General features: G+C 36.1%; 1 protein-coding gene, 1 long non-coding RNA gene and 1 other non-coding gene across 7 annotated transcripts; all 3 read left to right on the top strand.

Moving 5' to 3' along the window:
• Positions 1 to 6,769: 6,769 nt before the first annotated feature.
• On the top strand, positions 6,770 to 15,806 carry LOC134675868 (transmembrane channel-like protein 7). 5 transcript variants are annotated; one of them, XM_063534190.1, is made up of 4 exons: positions 6,770 to 6,854; positions 7,759 to 7,866; positions 12,093 to 12,193; positions 13,175 to 15,806. In XM_063534190.1, the coding sequence occupies exons 2-4, from the start codon at positions 7,848 to 7,850 to the stop codon at positions 15,179 to 15,181; spliced, it is 2,127 nt and encodes a 708-aa protein (XP_063390260.1). In that variant the 5' UTR covers positions 6,770 to 6,854; positions 7,759 to 7,847; the 3' UTR covers positions 15,182 to 15,806. The 5 variants fall into 5 exon arrangements, with proteins under 5 accessions (XP_063390260.1, XP_063390258.1, XP_063390262.1 ...); XM_063534188.1 differs by lacking the exon at positions 6,770 to 6,854 and adding an exon at positions 6,931 to 7,032; XM_063534192.1 differs by lacking the exon at positions 6,770 to 6,854 and adding an exon at positions 7,116 to 7,210.
• On the top strand, positions 12,601 to 12,793 carry LOC134676041 (U2 spliceosomal RNA). The gene has a single exon (XR_010099874.1). It is a non-coding gene; the product is annotated as a U2 spliceosomal RNA (small nuclear RNA).
• Positions 15,807 to 17,027: 1,221 nt separating the features above from the next.
• On the top strand, positions 17,028 to 19,588 carry LOC134675969 (uncharacterized). The gene is made up of 2 exons (XR_010099840.1): positions 17,028 to 17,138; positions 17,188 to 19,588. It is a non-coding gene; the product is annotated as an uncharacterized LOC134675969 (long non-coding RNA).
• The last annotated feature ends 154 nt before the right edge of the window (positions 19,589 to 19,742 follow it).

Genomic DNA, 19,742 nt, shown 5'->3' on the forward strand with positions numbered 1-19,742 from the left:
ATATTACTAATTAAAGTATATATTAACTAAGCTATGCGAATTTATATGGTCACTTTATTTATTATCATTCATTTAATTATTTTTAATTAACTCATTGAACAACGTCATCAAAGCCTAATCAATAGCACTTATTATATAACTTAAAATAATCTAACAACATAGTCAGGACATTTTAGGATTTCTATTAGTACAGTACACCTAATTAAAGATTCAAACTTACGATAGTACAATATTAACTAAAAATTAACAATTTATCTAAATTAACTATATTCTAGATCATAGACTAACAGCCATGTGAAGTAGCCATGATGATTACTCAGACCCATTTGGACTTTCGGTCTCGACACTGACAAATTCAGAACTACTTACTTACCATGCTTGTTATCAAACACAACCAAGATTTTAATTTATTTATCGCAATTATGTTTTCATAACGATGGTTGCCCTTTTCCGTGTTAGTGGTGTATCTTCGACTGCTAAGTAGTCGAAGATATCTAATCGTTCGGAAGGCATCTAATAATCCTATACGGTCCCTGGTATTTGCTATCCAATTTTGATTTACCACCACTCGGCATTTCTCTCCTAACGCTCACTAGGTCTGTGATTAATCTAACGGATGCTCCAAAATAGCTCATGTGGTCGCGGAAGACCTTCACCGTTGTTGAGGTCTTTATATTTCGAACAGACTTGATGTTAACGAATTTAGTAAAGCTGTTTATTATAACAAGGAGATAATCACCGTGAGGGTCTCTAGTTCAAATGAATGCGAACGTTGCTTATCTGGTGTAGTTTTTCGGCTAAAGTATACGAGACTGGCTTAAAAGGGTCTTCATCACTTTTTTTTTGAAGTAAGATTTCAGCAACAGTATCCATAATTTCCTTGTATTCAATCTTAATTTTTTTTTTTGTGTAACCTCAGTGCTTATAATTATAATTTCTTCAATAAAGATCCTATTCCCCTTATAGGTTATCTTTATTGTTTTTGCTCAATGAGCATGAATAAACTTGCACTACATTAACCTACTAACACGAGATACCTAAGATACAAGTATCGAGTTACTTGGTTTAGGGATTGATATAAAATATATTAAAAAGCCAGTTACAATGTTTAGCTTGCAAGATTTGATGTTTTATGTTAACTTTTTTTTTTTAGTTAACTTGTCGTCAGTCTTATTAGCAGCGTCTAGCAGAACGGATATCTTATAACGTGATCTTCTACTATCATTACATCAACTTCTTTTATTCCTGTACAGTCACGTTAACTTTAAAAAATCTTACCTAATTATTGCTTTACGCGGCCAGTTACACCTACCTTTTACAGGCAGGTTGCTAGTGTCATAAGTTAAATTTAATTTATTCGCCCCGGTTTTCTATTTAGAGTTAACGCACTACCCAATACCCATACTGACAGAACACAAAAGATTTGTATGTAATTTTTTTTTTCAGGATATTGATAATAGTTATATTTGGAATTGCTTCTCTACTGCTACAGAACACTGGAAGATGACCTAGCTTGCCGCAGGTCCACTGTCTTTTTTTTACAATTATGACAAACAATTTTATTAGAGGATTACTCCGATTGTTTTATAAGAGCGCGGCGCGCTCATTCTTTCTTCCGTGGTTTTATAGTATGGTCACCTGACTATTTCCTATCTTGTCCCTGCTTATCAGATTTCTCACTTATTTCTCTGTTACACCCCACCTTAACTGTTTCTAAATACTTATGAATCTCTTCAGGTTCACGAAAGCCAGCAGCTTGGGCACCTACTTGTAGAGCACGGTCATCTATACCATCTAACAAGCAGTCAACAACAGCTTTCCAACCCTGAATACTACATCTGTTTAGTAAATTAACTTTGTCATAGTAATAGTGCTCAAGTGAATGGATATTGCTTATAGCTTTCTTGGAGAGAATAGTTGTTAAAAGTTCACAACATGGGAATGATTCTACAAGTTTATTTTTCTACTCCGACCACGTGTAGAGGACAGTGCTGAGACCTCGGTACGAAGATTTAGTAGGGCCTTTAAGTTTCGGAAGCGTAAAATGTATAATGTCTTTCTCTGTCCACCCGTAAATCTCAGCGCTCCTCTACTTTGTAAGCCATATAAGAATGATTTGATTTTTTTTTCTATATAGGACCGAACTCGGCAAGAACATTATCTAACGAGAATCCAGAAGATAAATTGCCTTTCATATATTTTATGGTGTCCAGAAATTTACTTATAACATTTTCACCAGATTCGGATACCTAGTTTACTTATGCTATCACGCCGTTAACTAAGACTATGTTTGGGAAAATCTTTGACACGATCGACGCTTGGAGAGTGAAAGTATATATAAACTTTTATGCGATAGTCATTATCAGAACTGTATTATAAAATATAGCGCCTCTTTCTCTTCATGCGTCCATACCGTCTTGGGACTCACATGATGTCGTGGATGCTTATAATTATCCTCATTGTCTTCATAAGAGGAACTCCGCGACCTCCGCAATTTCCGTCGGGCTCGTGCGTCCACATATGGTGACGTGCTTCTACTGCGCGGAATGTGGCTCGACGGCCCAGCACCGTGGTAATCTCTAACAGATTCCTCGTGCGTGTGAAATCGCGATCATATTCTTCATCATGCAGCAAGTGTTTGCGGCTTTGCCTACTTTCAGGCTCCCTTCCGCTCTCTCACTTGGCATGGCAAATGATTTACGCGTTGGACGTTCCCGAATCTCACATTCGTTGACGTCCACTTCTGTGACATTAAGATCTGTGCTTTGATTCTCTCTGCACCCACCATCGCTGACCTTATCGTCATTTACTGTCCATGTACGTACTGACTAAATAAGAACATTTTGTAATACCATGGCTACAATAAACGATTATGATTATGATTACGTCCATCACTGCAACTTTTAGGCACGTATTTAACCGGTCATCTAATTAATTGAATATGGGTAGTTTAAAAAAATAGAAATGGGTACTAAATTTAATACATTGGTGACAAAAGGGGGCCTTAAAATATATTAATATGAGTTGTATTTTAATGCTGTTACAGCTTTTAGTTTACTTTTAGGCAGGTATCAAATATTTATTTGGCAACTGGAGACCATTTTGTGAAGCCCACTACTATATTGGAGACCATTTATGTAGCACATTTAAAAAAGAAAAGAAAATGGCCATGTATTAATTCAAAAATGAAGTTCGTTAGAAATATTTTGTTTGGTTACTACCTTTACACTGGATACACAGTCAACCTAACATGCTCCTCCTCGCTTCGCTCGTCGTCGCACCTATTTTCTGATTCTGGCAGAATACAGTGGTAACTATTGAAATAAGTAATTAAAAATTGAAAGACCTAATGGTACAATGGACGTTAGGTGTTTCATGATTAGGGATTTCGACTATAAGTATATTGCTTTACAATATTTTAGTTATTATTTTAGACGCCAACCTATCACTTAAAGTTCCCTATATTTTTTTTTTTTGTTGGATCGATTTTGCTGCCATTTTTTTTAAATAATTATCATGGTTATATTTCTACATACTAATATACATTTATTGGCTCTAAACTATTAAAATAAAATGAAAGTTACTGTTTAATAATAAGCCAAAATTATATTTGTGCGGTTAATTATTGCCGCTCATTCCAATACCGTCCTTACAAACATTTCGAATGTTGTAGCGTCGCCTTTCACTATATGGTTAAATATGATTAGAATAGTTACACGTTGTTATTTTAAAAGAGCTCTAACAGCTGATATAGCATCTTGATCAGTTAAGTTTTTATTATTAACGTTCTTACACGATTTAACCCCGTAATATTAGCATTTCCAACAGGTTCTAACAACCCGGAATATTATCATCCCTGGAAATTTATTAAATTTCACTAAGTTCAGGGAGTTTTCAGGGGCCTAAAATATCTTTACAGGTCGGTTCTCATGAGGCTCTACACAATATCAAAAGATTTGAAGTTATAACATGTTTCAGCTGCTTTCAGTAGCCTGAAATATCGTTTCAGGTCGTTTCTAATGAAGCTCTACTCAATATCAAAACATTTGAAATGTTCACAAGTTTCAGTCGCTTTCAGCAGCCTGAAATATCGTTTCAGGTCATTTCTAATGAAGCTCTACACAATATCAAAACATTTGAAATTTACACAAGTTTCAGTCGCTTTCAGCAGGCTGAAATATCGTTACAGGTCCTTTTGAATGAGGCTCTACGTAATGTAAAAGAATTGAAACTTTTACGAATTTCAGTTATTTACATCAACCAGACATATTTCAGGCAGTTTCTAATAATTATCTACACTGTATCAAAAATTCTAAATTTTCATCAATTATCAGTGTTTTTCAGCAGCCTGAAGTAACGTCGCAGGGCGCGTCTAAACGGTTTCATTATTTATTTTATAAAAAATGTTTTTAAATCACAAAACACCATCATCATGGTTACATTAAAATTTCATTAACCATATGATTTACGAAGTATTTAAGGATTTATTTCTTCATTTACCAAATCGTTTAGTTTCTTTATACTAGTAATTTGGTCATTATTTGAATAAACAACTATTATGAATATGATGATGATGATGATGATGATGATGATGATGTTGATGATGTCCTCCCAGACGTATCCGTCGACGACGACACCCGGACAAATCAGTATCAGGTATTCATACCTGATTATGAATATACTGCCGTTTTCGAACTTCAAGATATTTACAAGAGACGACAACACGTACTCGATCCATTCCAGATACATTATAGTTTAGATATCAACCAGTTCTCTTTCGCAGCGCAATTCGGGCAACCAATGTCACTTTCACGTTAGATAGAGTAAGATATATATTAGATGTGAATTGGATCTCCAAGTCATATCCTGTGGAAATCGTTCAAGAGTATCTCCAGAATCGCGCAAATGTCAAATCTGACAGGTTAGATCCTAGACATATCGTTACTGTATCTTGGTGATGTCTAAAAGATATCTAATAGATGTCTATTTCAAAATCCGAATCGGGCCCTTAGACTTGTTCACGTGAATGTAACACGAGCAAACTCAAACTCAATGTAATTCAAAGAATAAAAGAAAAACGAAAACGGGAAGTTGTATTGCATTACCTTATTAGCACATCATCACGCATCTAGTTTTAGGCAAATCGTGGAAATATAATATATATTTACAAGTACCTACACTAAGATAACAATAAACACTTAGTTGCGAACCAATCAAAACATTATTAAATCTGACCGTCGCAATTGAAATTCATCGTATAGGTAATAAAGTAAATAGGTATTTAATAGAAAGCAACACTCAACCTTAGGTATTGGAAATTATAGGTACCTACCTTTGTAGTGTAAAACTTGTAACTGTTGTTTTTATTTTTGTCAAAACAGCTCAGACAAGCATACGTTTTAACGTATGCATGCACTCGTTTCGTAGTATATTTCTCACATTAAACAAGTTTGAGATCACGAAGTCAGAACGACTCTTATGATGTTATTAAATTACATTATTTTATTATTTCGTTTACATCCCTAGTTGTATTAAGCTATCATTATTTAAGTGTGAGCACGAACCTCACACTTTAAAAAAAAATGACTAGTCAAAATAAGTGGTCAACAAAAACAATGATTATCATTTAATTGTTATGTGTCATTATTGTATTCATTGTGCCAAGGCCGATTAATTAACTTTTGCAGGCGGGATAAACGAGTGATTTGTAAAAATACTCGCCCATCCTCACTTCTGAGATATAAGGATCTAATCATTTTATTAAAACAACGGTATGTGTAATCAAAATACATTTATTTGGCACAATGAATATAACCTCTCTGAACTTGACTAACCACAATTCAGACACATACTATAATTATTATCTCGGGTTCTCACAAAACAAAACGAACTGACCTGCTCACAATTCAAATACCTTACCATTTTTAATATTGATCGACCGTCATCGTCGAACGTCACCCCACGACTGACTACGAATGATCGTTCAATATTCAAGATGGAGGGATCGATCACGTGACCATTCACGTGATCGATCATTACAAATACTTTTTAAAGTATAGTCACTTAACTTATTTAATCTATAAAAATGTATTATAAGTACTAAAAATCTATATAAACCACACAGTATCCTAACATAGGTAACCACAACTTATATGTTACGTGTCTTGTATATGTGAACAATATTGAACATGCGATAAACTTATAGGTAAATGAATTAGGTAATAGGTACCAGTACATTACATTAACTAACATTACATAGCTTGACAACTAGGGTGATGTTAAATTGTCGATAACAATTATTAACTACGTACATACTTCTATACAAATATTTTCTATAAATATTTTATAAAGTATTATTAAGACGATTGAGAATCTGTGCCTAATTATTTTACTTTTACCTAAACATCTGCTCTTATAAAACAAATAAACGCGCTTACTGGAATTCAAACTATGAAACACTATCATTAAAGTAACATTTTCTTTCGCAGCATAAAATGACGTAGCCATGTCAGGCGGCAACTCTTCGAGGGGCAAGTCCCACGCCCGCCACTCCGGCTGGGAGGAGGCGGGGGGAGAGTTCTACCAAGAATTATATCCTGGGGCCGAGCAAGAACTCTTCGATAACCTTCAACGAGCCGATGCGAACAAGCTAGCGACGCTATTGCCATCTAAACAAGCTCGAAGTGAGTATAGTGTGTAGTACAGTTCAGAAGTGGGATTGAAAGTGTTTTAGGGTAGTTGGGGCGAGTTCTGCCAAGAATTATATCCTGGGGCCGAGCAAGAACTCTTCGATAACCTTCAACGAGCCGATGCGAACAAGCTAGCGACGCTATTGCCATCTAAACAAGCCCGAAGTGAGTACTGTGTGTAGTATGTAGTACAGTTCACAAGTGGGATTAAAAGTGTTTTAGGGTATTTGGGGCGAGTTCTGCCAAGAATTATATCCTGGGGCTGAGCAAGAACTGTTTGATAATCTACAGCGAGCCGATGCCAACAAGCTTGCAACGCTATTGCCGTCTAAACAAGCCCGAAGTGAGTATAGTGTGTAATATGTAGTACAGTTCAGAAGTGGGATTGAAAGTGTTTTAGGGTAGTTGGGGCGAGTTCTGCCAAGAATTATATCCTGGGGCTGAGCAAGAACTCTTCGATAACCTTCAGCGAGCCGATGCCAACAAGCTAGCGGCGCTATTGCCATCTAAACAAGCCCGAAGTGAGTATTGTGTGTAGTAGAGTTCAGAAGTGGGATTGAAAGTGTTTTAGGGTAGTTGGGGCGAGTTCTGCCAAGAATTATATCCTGGGGCTGAGCAAGAACTCTTCGATAACTTTCAGCGAGCCGATGCCAACAAGCTAGCGGCGCTATTGCCATCTAAACAAGCCCGAAGTGAGTATTGTGTGTAGTAGAGTTCAGAAGTGGGATTAAAAGTGTTTTAGGGTAGTTGGGGAGAGTTCTACCAAGAATTATATCCTGGGGCTGAACAAGAACTCTTCGATAACCTTCAACGAGCCGATGCGAACAAGCTAGCGATGCTATTGCCATCTAAACAAGCCCGAAGTAAGTATTGTGTGTAGTATGATGTAGTACTATAGTTCAGAAGTGGGACTAAAAGTGTTTTAGGGTGGTCGGGGCGAGCTCTACCAAGAGTTATACTAGCGTCTCTTCTGTGTCATATTCCCCTCATGCAGTCACGTAGTGACTAAAATGTAGGTAGGTACTCTACGTTAGTAAAGTTATAAAATTAATATAATTTTATGTTCCAGCTACGACGGTGAAACGCGTGCGGTCTCAAAATGAACGAAGACAATCCACCTACGCGCGCACCACTCAGAGCCGGGACATACATCTGTCTATGCTGCCGGACCTATCAGGTACGATACATAATTGTAATGTAAACACGACTTATGACCTTCTGCCAAACTTTACGTTTTCATGAGGGTCGCAATTCTAACCTAATTACCACTTTTCCACTAACATTTCGTTTTCATGGGGGTCGCAGTTTTAACCTAACATTACCCTTTACTCTTTCCTGTCACTCTTCTGTCATTACTTCGTTTTCATGAGGGTCGCAGTCCCAACTTAACATAACCCACTTTTCTGCCAACATTTAGTTTTCACGGGGGTCGCAGTTCTAACCCAAACCTAACCCACTTTTCTGCCACATTTCGTTTTCATGCGGGTCGCAATTTCAACCTAATCTAACACATTTTTCTGCGAACATTTCGCTTTCATGTAGGTCGCACCGCTATGTCCGGCTCTCTTGTACATGTACATGTCGGATTTCTCAACTGAATTTTCGTGAAATTTTGTGAGCAGATTCTATATATGGAATTATTTTATTGATTCAGTTTTTGTATTGATTTTGTCTGAACATTTTTTAATCCGTTAAAGTTCAAGGGGACGGAGTGTTGCGCGGGCGGCGCGGGGGCGGGCGGGGGCGGGGCGGGGCGGGCAGACGCACGAGGACGTGGACGGTTGTCTATATTCAGAATTTTCCAGAGTTTCCGCTTAGATTTCTGCTTCCAACTTTGACTTTTGTATGGACTTCGTTGTATACAGTGTGGAAAGATAAGTCGGGCCCTGGAGGGAAACTACCTTAAATCCTTAAGCTGGCGCATTTTACTCAAAGGAGACATTCCTTAATTTTTAAAAAGAAACAAAACTGCATTTAAAGATTTTTCTTTTTTTCTTTAATTTGGCTTGTCTAAAAAAATCTTGATATTAGATTTTATGGATATTTTATACGACAGACGAGTGTAAGACCTAATGTTTCTTGGAGAAATGTTATTATTAACATTAATTGTATCGACTAGTAGAATAAAATTGCAAGTGTTTATTTTTTGGAATTTTTAGTCGGTTCGAGTCCCGGGCGTGGCAAGCGAGTTTTAGAAAATCTTTGAATGCAGTTTTGTTTCTTTTTAAAAATAATAGATGTCTCCTTTAAATTAAATGAACCAGCTTAAGGATTTAAGGTAGTTTCCCTACAGGGCCCGACTTATCTTTCCACACTGTATATGTAGTGATTGAAATATTGATATTATTCTGGGAACATAAATATGTGCGCTATATAGTTAGTTATCTGCTTAACAAAATTAATGTCATAGCAAAAAGAGGAAAACTCATTGTCAGTAAATTTTCTAACATTTTTCTCCAGCTCCAGAATCGATGTTTCGGGATGGCTGTGGTGGCGGTAATAAAATTTACGGTACGGCTCGTGGCATTGACTTTGACAATTTTGATCTAGATTAATTATTCAATTCAGGTTGCCTACTAAAATGAATGAAGAAACAGCTACCAGAATAGGCTAGGTTCTCCATCACAAAAAATGTGTTAACAAAAAAGTTTTCTCCACTCGACCCTGTCATCGGCATTTTCCCACCATTTGGGGTAGAATGCGTCCAAGTCGTCCCGCCATCTCCTTTTCGGAAAACGAGGGGAGGCCTTTGCCCAGCAGTGGGACACCAAAGTAGGCTAGAGAAAAAAAAACTGCAGCTAGTAAAGTAGTTTGGGTTAGAAATCCAAACTATCACAAAAAAAATACAGCAGAAGAAATGCTACGAGAAAAATACATTAGGTTAGGTTAGAACTGCGACTCCCACACGAAGAAACTGCTGCCAGAAAGTATGTAAGGTTAGAATCGAATGTAAAAGTTTCTGATCAGTATATTATACCTAAGTTTGTATACCTACATTCTACCTATATTACATACCAATTGAATCGGTGTAAATCGTGAATCGATTTCACCACTTTTGTTTGTGTTTTGTGTTAACACAATGTAATGTACACAGAAAACTGGACTCACCCCAATATCTCAGAATTCGCGAATCGTGATCAATAATTATGCTCATTACCTGCGAATTCTCACGATAGCTAATACAATGACCTTAGTTGAAAGTGTTGAAACAGTTCTACGCGATCTTTTCAGTCGGCTGAGAGTATACATGTGTTCTGGAGTTATATTAAATTTCATAGGTGTAGTGCGTCATAGTGATATTGTTAGTATGGTGACAGGTAACTTTTACGGGTGAAATTTGAAAGTGATACTGTTTGTCATACTATACTCAAACTCAGATAAATTTAGAGAAACGTTAAAACAAAGGATTATTTACTGACCTAAAGTAATTTCTAAATTAGTAATTCAACTTTTTTGCGTTTCTCTAAAGTTGTCCATGAGTGTGCAAAGTAATACAAGCGTAAATTTTATTAGTTTTCACTTTATAGTTTAGGTATTGAGTTATCTAAATTATGTTAGCAACGGTCAAAATGCAGATGTATTGTGACGCTGTGTATTGGGCCTTTCAACTGATTGCCCTAAAAACTTTTACTCACACACACACCAGTGAACGGAATTATTTCCGTTCACTGACACACACAGACGTGTCCGCTGACGGTACAGCAGGATTCACGAAAGCTGGCACGAATGGAATGAACGAAAATTTCATTGTAAGTGTGACAACTATATCGGTATAAAGCATTTTTTTTTTTTTCATTATGAATGGGCTTACTCATGACCACAGACTAGCCGAGGCGTAGACGTGGCCTACGATGGAGCGAGCTCGCCCAGAAGGTGCCTGTTCACTCTTGACTTGAAGGTTGCCGGGTTATAAGAACACGGAAATATAGATGCCGGCAGGGAATTCCATTCCTTGGCAGTGCGCATAAGAAAAGTAGAAGCAAAGCGCTTCTAATGCGCGAATAATGGTATAAAGCTACCATTTTATTGCGTGTAGTGTATCAACACCACAACGCGGCGCGCTCATTCTTTCTTCCGTGATCAACACCCATAGCTATTTAAGATTTCATTTCATTCACTCATTCATTCCATTCGTGACAGCTTTCGTGAATCGACCTGGACTAGAAATACCCGATACTTTTTTTCCATTCCCAGTCATAATAACATTTCCCCATTTTACCTCTCCGGAAATTTCACTTTATTAAGAACCTGCCCAGACCACTGTCGCAGTGAGTGGAGTGGCTAATCAAGTAATTAGGGCGTTTAACTCAAGGCAGTTTAATAAGGCCGTGCACCTTTTAATGAACAAGATCGAAGTCGTTGACCTGTTATCACTCGCAGCGCGGCTTATATATGTAATATATGTATATGATGTTTATATAGCTTCATAAATATGTCAACGTGCCTTGATAACATAAATAGGTACCTGAAAGAGTTGGTAGGACTAATCATTTTTTTATTGTGTTATATATTTTAGGATTTACTAAAGTTATCAAGCACATACGGCCTAGCCTAGTCGGTAGTGACCCTGCCTACGAAGCAGGAGGTCCTGGGTTCGAATCCCGGTAGGTAAGGGTATTTATGTTTATCACAAATATTTGTTCCTGAGTTATGGATGTTTTCTATGTAGGTATATTAGTTATATATAATATATATCGTCATCTAGTACCCAAAACACAAGCCTTATTGAGCTTACCGTAGGATTAGGTCGATTTGTGTAAAATTGTCCTATAATATTTATTTATTTATTTATTATACGAGCTACGAGCGATACTAATATTTTATTAAAGAAAAGAAAAACAAGTCACCGCCTCGGACAAAACTCAAACTTACGATCTTTGGAAACACCGGTCCGATCGCTCTTAATTTAATATTGATGATGATAATGGTATCCTGCTATCCTTCGTCAGGGACATAGGGCTCTCAGAAGGGATTTCCATTTTCATGGCCCAGCGCAGCCTTCCCCAGCTTTAGTATTATTTAATATGATACGGGTCACTTCTGGATGAGATTAGCTCAGGACCGGGACAAGTGGCGTACTAGAAGAGAGGCCTATGCTCGGCAGTAGGGTTTGCAATCCGGATCCGAAATGTATGAAATTATCCGGATCTGGATCCGGATCCGCGGATCTTCCCATACATTTCGGATCCGTCGTGCAAACCCTACTCGGCAGTGGCCAGATAAAGAGCTGATAATTATGATGATGATGATTGTTGGATACGTAGACATGGGCACAAGTGAAACAACCGGTAGCTAGTTATGCACTGGTTGACGGATAGGTGTCGTGGTGGGTGCAGCCACGCACACATGTAAGCATACGCTAGACGTATATATATCAATGATAATATGATTTATGTTTTACAGAGAACCTGTCAAATGAAGAACGAACATGGGAGGAGATCATGCAAATCAAGGCCATGCCGGTGCCCATGAGCCAAAAAAGGGACCTCAAGGCCAGGCTACAGGTAAACAATTCAATTTCATTAATATCAATGTGGGGAAGACCGGCATTATAACTATTTATAAGATTTTTAAACTCTCGTATTTGTATACATACTTCGTTCAGAAAGAGTCAGAAAGGAAGAGCTTCGCTCCATCTGCTGAGCAGTTGGGCATGCGGGAGGTGTTGGCCGAAACCACAAACTGACATGCTTTGTGTGATTTGTAAAATTCTAAAATCAAAATCAGAACATATTCTCCTCGTGCACGAATTATTAGGCACTACTAGCGCCATCTACACTAAATATGGTACTTGTTATCAGTTACTGAATTTGCCGCTAGATGTCGCTGCGCTACTCCAGTGGATATCGTACATCGCGGTGTTAAGATTTTTCCTGATTCAATGACCCTCTTGGAATGAGTTTATGCAGTTATCGCTTCTCGGCCTTTTGGCTAAGATCAAAGTGTAGTATCTGTTCTTTTCAGCTTAATATCTGAAAGTTCCCTCACTGAGGGACCAGTATATTAAACTGATTTTTGTAAACCGACGGGATGTTCGGGGCTCGCTCCACTCCCGTCACGGGTCGGCCCGGCATTGCAGTGCCGCCGGGATTGGCCCACATAGTTACTTGAAAATTTTGCCAATATTAACCAAATGGGTACTTAATGTCGGTTCTGAATATTGACGTTATTATCTCTCCATTATCATTCAGAGTCCACTGCCCCCTCTTTTTCCTCTCGTCTCTGTTTTAGTGCTATATCTGGCCAACCTTTCAAAAAGGAGTATAGTTAGTTATATTTCATATAACTAGTTGATATCGGTCCCCATAATTATGAATCATAACATTTATAACCCATTCTTAGTTAGTTATTTTATTTACTAATAATCTTGGATCTGCAATTATCAAGAGAACTGACGTTTTAAAGTGTGTTTAAAATAAGCCTGAATCGAAAATAACTATTAACTGTGCGTGTATTTTGTGTTAATTACTTTTTAAAACTTCCAGAATGCTACGAAACTCCGCCTTGTGGGCTTCGAGCAGCTCCAATGGCGTCAAAGAAAAGTATGGCATCGCTTCCGCATCCGGTTCACGGAAATTATGGGCAAACTGAAACTCTGGCAGTCCCCCATGCGAGAGATAGAGGGCAGCTTCGGCACTGGTGTAGTATCATACTTCCTATTCCTACGCTGGCTACTATTCCTAAACCTAGTAATATCACTAGTGGTAGTCACCTTCCTAATATTACCAAAAACTTTACTAGTCGAAGACGCTCAAGAGTGCAATGAGAATTTCCCTAACTCTACTGAATGTTGCTCAGAAGCGTATTTGGAAAAGAATTTAACTGACAGTAATATTTTTTTCGATGTAATACAAGGCACTGGATGGATGGAAAGGACATTCTTGTTCTACGGAGTGTATAGCAACCAAATATATACGTACTTCTTGGAGGGTTTGCTGGATTCACGGATGTATTATAACATGCCACTGGCTTATATACTTGTACCTATATCTTGGGCGTTATTGTCTTTGATAGCTATAGTAAAAACCGGGGCGAAAGGATTCAAAGAGAGGCTAGTAGAGAGCGAGGGACAATTCTACATGTATTGTAACCTGGTATTTGGAGGATGGGACTTCTGTATACATAATGATAAGTCAGCAAAAATTAAACACAAGGCGATATACAACGAGGTCAAAGGATGTCTTGAACAGGAGAGGTTTAAAGAGGAAAAGCAGCTTAGAAGCAGGGAAACTCAAATACTGTTGCATTTAAAACGAATTTTCATCAATCTGGTCGTTTTTGCCATATTAATAGCGTCAGGTATACTTATCTATCTAACATTTAACTATACCATTGATAAACTCGGAGAGTTATTAAGCGACTCGAATTTGCCATCGAATTTTGAAGCGGCTAACGCAACGCAAGCCCAACCTATAACCTTAAGATTATTCAGAGAAGGATCATATTCCTTTAGCCAGCTGCAAACCACCTTACTCGAGTTCCTTCCATACATTTGCATTGTCGCTTTGAACATTATTGTACCAGAATTTTTCAGCTATTTAATCAAATTTGAAGATTATACGCCGGCTAGCGTCATAATAGTAACATTGCTCAGGACAGTACTGCTCAGACTATCATCCTTAGGCGTTCTTTTAAGCCAAATATATCACAGAATCACAGGGAAACACGGTGGAGTGTGTGCATATAACAACGATGATTCTCTGGCCTTAGAATGTTGGGAGACATACGTAGGTCAGCAACTATACAAGTTGATACTTACCGATTTCGCGTTACAGTTCTTCACGACATTCTTTATAAATCTGCCTAGAGCTTTCATAGCACGGCATACTGTTAGTCGTTGCTTTAAAATCATTGGCGAACAAGACTTTTATCTACCTAAACATGTCTTGGACATAGTTTACACACAAACTATCATCTGGATGGGTACTTTCTTTTGTCCATTTCTACCTATAATCGGCACTGTGTTCTACTTTATAATATTCTACGTGAAGAAATTCACTTGCTTAGTGAATTGCACGCCTTCGCCAGTCGTGTATAAAGCGTCTAAATCTAAAAGTCTCTTCATGTCAGTGCTGCTACTAGGTTTCGTTGTGTCCATCGTTCCAGTAGCTTATTCTATCGCTGAGATATATCCTTCAGTCAACTGTGGGCCTTATAGAGGTTTGACAACTGTGTGGTCATTCGCTGTAAGTACTTTCGTAAACTTACCGCCCGCTATACGAGCATTCGTGTTTTTCATAGGAACGTCAACTTTCGCGATTCCAGCGTTCGCTGTTATGCTTTTCGCTTTATACTACTATTGGGCTGTAGCGGCAGCGAATAGGCATATGGTGGTTGTTTTAAAGAATCAATTAGTCTTAGAAGGACATGATAAGCAATTCTTGCTGAACAGATTGAGCGCTTTCATAAGACAGCATCAGAAAAGGTGTGAGAGGAGGAATAGAGCCAGTTTCGCAGACGATGATTCGTCTATTAGGCAGAGCTCTAGGTAGTCTGGTTTATAAGCAATGTTAGGAATTATTGTACAGTGCTGTCGGTGCAAAAAGATCTACACACGATTGTGTCAGAGTCCGTCTAAGCTTAATTTGCACCTACTCGAAAAGAACAAAGTAAGGGGAGTGTCATATTCAGACATCGTAAATATTATAGCATTTTTGGTGCAGCAGAGTGGTGTTAACGGAACTGGTATAGACAATTCCAATTGATATGGTAAATTAACGTAATGGTAATATTAACGTAATTAACGCTTATTAATCATTAGGGTTGAAATTGTTTATACCAATTCCGTTAACACCATTCCGCTGCACCGAAAATGCTATTAAATTTACAATGTCTGGTCATATTATACGTCATATTTTCAAAATATTACATTAATAATGACATTATCACACTTTATCATTCAAAATGCGATGCTTAGTTAGCTTGGTCCGATTTTATCGAAAAGTGAAGTGTAAATTACGTTAATTATCTTAGTGTTTACATCAAGATTTCTTGTATACACTTTAAAAGTATTACGAAGGCATGAATGATTTGATGAATTATATCACATGGTAAACTTTTGCATTGCTAAATATAAAATAAAAGGTACCTAAGCAAACACGTATAAATAAAATACATATGGATGAATGTATCTTTCTTTAAAAGATTTGTAAGATAATATCAGAAAATTAATCTAACTACCTAAGCTTTGAATTAAATGAAATATCGGTGTATAATATGTAAATTTATCTAAGATGATTTTGAAGACTTGTTCTTATCGAAATTATGTCAAACATCGAGTTGACTATAGCCCCATATTATTTATACTATAAATTATTTCCTTTTATAAAGCGTGTTTTTTATAAATTGTCCTTATTTATAAACTTTAGCTCACTTTATCTTCCATTTTCTCTTAGCGAATGTTCTTTTTAAAAATTTTAATGTTTTATTGTAATAGGGTTTCCGCGATCCAGTTTTTCACTAGATGACAGCACCGTGGCGAGAGGTCTAGCTGTCATAATCCACCAATCATGTTTAACCATGTTTTTTTTTATTGGTTGATTTTGACAGCAGCTGTCAAAAAGACCTCTCGGCACGGTGCTGCCATCTAGTGAAAATCTCGATCGCGGAAACCCTAATTATAGTGAATATGTAAATTTTGTACTATAACTACTGTAATTATAAATAAAAGGCTGCTAGTCAAGTAAGATTAACTCCATGTGGCAGTGTCTGGGACAAATGTGACGTTATCTAGCAAAAGGGCAATCAAAATTGACTATCCAACAATAAATATGGTTCCGTTTTGCCGAAACCGTCACAAATATGTTAAAATGCAATAACAAGACACGTTCGTACGTTCTTGTGAAAATACGATGGAAAATTAATTATCAGACATCGTAAATTTTATAGCATTTTTGGTGCAGCGGAGTGGTGTCGGAATTGGTATAGATAATTCCAACTGAAATGGTAAATTAAGGTTAATATTAAAGTAATTAACGTTAATTAATCATTAGGGTTGAAATAGTTTATACCAATTCCGTTAACACCACTCCGCTGCACCGAAAATGCTATAAAATTTACGATGTCTGATAATTATGCACTTCATCAGTAACGCTATAAAATGTAAAACGTAATCCCAGACACTGAACACAATTATATTCCTATTTATCCATACTTAATGATCTCTTATGTATGTATTACTTGAACATTTGTTAAAATTATGAACTATGTTAAATCCACTGGTTATTATACCGACATAGATGTATATTATGAGATTTTTTAAATACTTAAGACACTTTAAATAATTTATTCTTCAATGTGTTACTACTAATATTAAATATAAGGTCAATGCGGCCAAATCCGTCATAGGGACAATTCCGTACACGAGCATTTATTTCCAAACAATAGTATACAATTGATAATTTCTTCGACAAAGCAGCGATTGATTTAATTTTCAGCAATCAAAAGCTGGTCACGAATAAATGAATTTATTATTTATTTATTATTATATTAAAAGCAGATGGCCTTTTTGCCTACGGAAGAATAAAACAAAAAATATACGTGCTACAGAATTTCCCCTATGACGGATTTGTCCGCATTGCTTATGTGTTTGTTTTAATGTCAATATGAAAAAAATTATATATATAATTGGTATTAAAATATTTTAAATATTCATACTGACTTTGGGTCCGAGGCTTAAATTTTATTATATTTTAAAACGCACCAATGAATAATTTAACACGTGCTTTTATTTAGTGCCAAATTTTGTTAGATTTTTATACGTTTTAAATAAATATTTTGTTAGTGAATATTTCTGTGTTGTAACAAATAAAATACTCAGTGTAGAATTTTAACAGTAAAGTAACAATTAATAATTAACAAACAAGACACAATAACGGACAGATTGTATATTCATTCATGAAAGTTACTGAAATGATTTTATACAATGCTGGCATTTAGTAATAATGTAGGAATCCGGGTTTTCAGTCAATATAGCAGTATTTTCCATTTGTTTTATTATAAATATAAAATGAACTTTGTGCTTTTTTTTTAATCACGTATTATTTTTCTAAGTCTTCCTTTATTTATATAGTTCCTTTTATACTGTATGCAATATTATTTGCGTTATTTGACACATTGTGACTGACGTATATAGAGATGTAACTAACCCAAATCGATTGTCACAGCAAGCGATTACGATTGGATGGCACGTAGACTGAGGTATCGAATTGTGACGTATAATGAATTTTTATTTGAGATTTAAATAAAGCTAGAATTATATGGTTTTCCCGCAAGGTAAATGCATTTAATACACCGACCGAGTAGGTCGCACCCATCGTCAAAATCTAAACTAACTGGGGATCTATTTTAAAGTTTATTTATGTTATTTCTGTGTCAAATTTGTTGTCTGTTAGGTGACGATAAATATATCCATATTTACAGTTAATTATCCACCTTTTCCTTACTTTTATTAAAAGAAAAATGAAAAATTCATATCGACTTACTTAGACTACTACCGATTCATAACGGTGGTGTCCGGCCAACCCTAAAATTAAAAAAAAAAAGACGTAGAACGTAAACGTTCGTAGTGCATTTGTTTTCCTTTGTGATTTCGATGTGCAAGACATTTTACGTAGTATTGCTGTTGTGAGTGACAGACGTCAAATACCGCAAATAATGTTGTATACACTATAAAGCAAAGGTCACAGAAAATATTAATTTAAGAAGCGATTACGATTAAAAGCATTAGTGTACAGTTCTTTTCATATACGTACAGTCAACAACAGAGCTATGAATACAGGCAAAATGTCAAAAATATGTATACAGTACTTTATTGCCTGTACATTAAGGTATTTTTGGCACTTTGCCTGTATTCATAGCTCTGTTGTTGACTGTACATGTATAAAAACAAATGTATAAGCAAAACTGATAATTCTATGACAATATACTTAGTTAAAAATATATATAAATATTAACTTTACTAGAGACAGGTACTTAAATAGAGAATGCAAACGTGATAAATAGATCCGCCTACAAAATATGAGGCCCATAGCGTTGTATGGTCATTGTCAGTCTTCTCTGTTTACTTGCCTCTCTGTAGTCTGTAATTCTGTATTTGTATTTTGAACCAGAGCACTACCATACACTTTTTTAAATGCACAAGTCTATTATTGCTCAAATATTCGATTGTTTTGTATGTACATAATATATTTATGGTCTAACTATAGTTCGTTTTTTTTTAGCATTAGAAAGAACTTGAAAGAAAGTAAGCGATCTAGCCAAGTCTTAATTGAAAAACGCTTTTTAAAAATCAATAAGTATTACTTATGAAACCAGAAGAATATAAATGATCGTATTAGATTCATAATTGTTACCGTAACTTATTTTTAAAATGTGTTTTTCAATTAAAAGACACATCAAGTTTGTTTACCTTATTTCTAATGCTAAAAAAAACGAACTATAATCAATATTTGCCATAACGTGCCAGATACAGTAGCATAAATATAATACGTAGTATATAATTTAAGACGCAGTACGTACAGTCAAATATAAAAGTGTTTAAACGTTCGGTACCACTTACTCCTACGTAATTTTTCACCTAAAGAATAAAAGGTGGCAGTAATGTAGTATAAGGTGGCGCCGAACGTGTTAAAACTAAGTTAGCTTCCCAAAACGTCCGCTAGATGTAGTGAGTAGACATGAAATGTAATGTTTTGAACCATTTTATTGATCCACTGCCAACTTTTATAATAACAATAGATTTTTATTATTTACTGTAACTTTTATACACGATTCCATGAAATAAAATAGACTTCAGTTAGCATTTTTAAACGTAAGTGTAACCTATTATGTGTATTTATATGTACATAACAGTGACACTGTATTTGTTCTTATACATAATAAAAATGTTTAGTACCGAATCAGTTTATTATTACATACCAATCTTACCATTATTTTTAGTTGATGCCAACCAGAAAACAAGGTATTGGTGTTAGGTGTATTATTGTCACCAGTATAATAGCTTGTAGCCCCGTATTCGTCACTATTGCATTATTTATAATTTTTAATGTGGCT

The sequence above is a fragment of the Cydia fagiglandana genome, chromosome 23 (assembly GCF_963556715.1).
Source record: "Cydia fagiglandana chromosome 23, ilCydFagi1.1, whole genome shotgun sequence".
Classification (NCBI taxonomy): domain Eukaryota; kingdom Metazoa; phylum Arthropoda; class Insecta; order Lepidoptera; family Tortricidae; genus Cydia; species Cydia fagiglandana.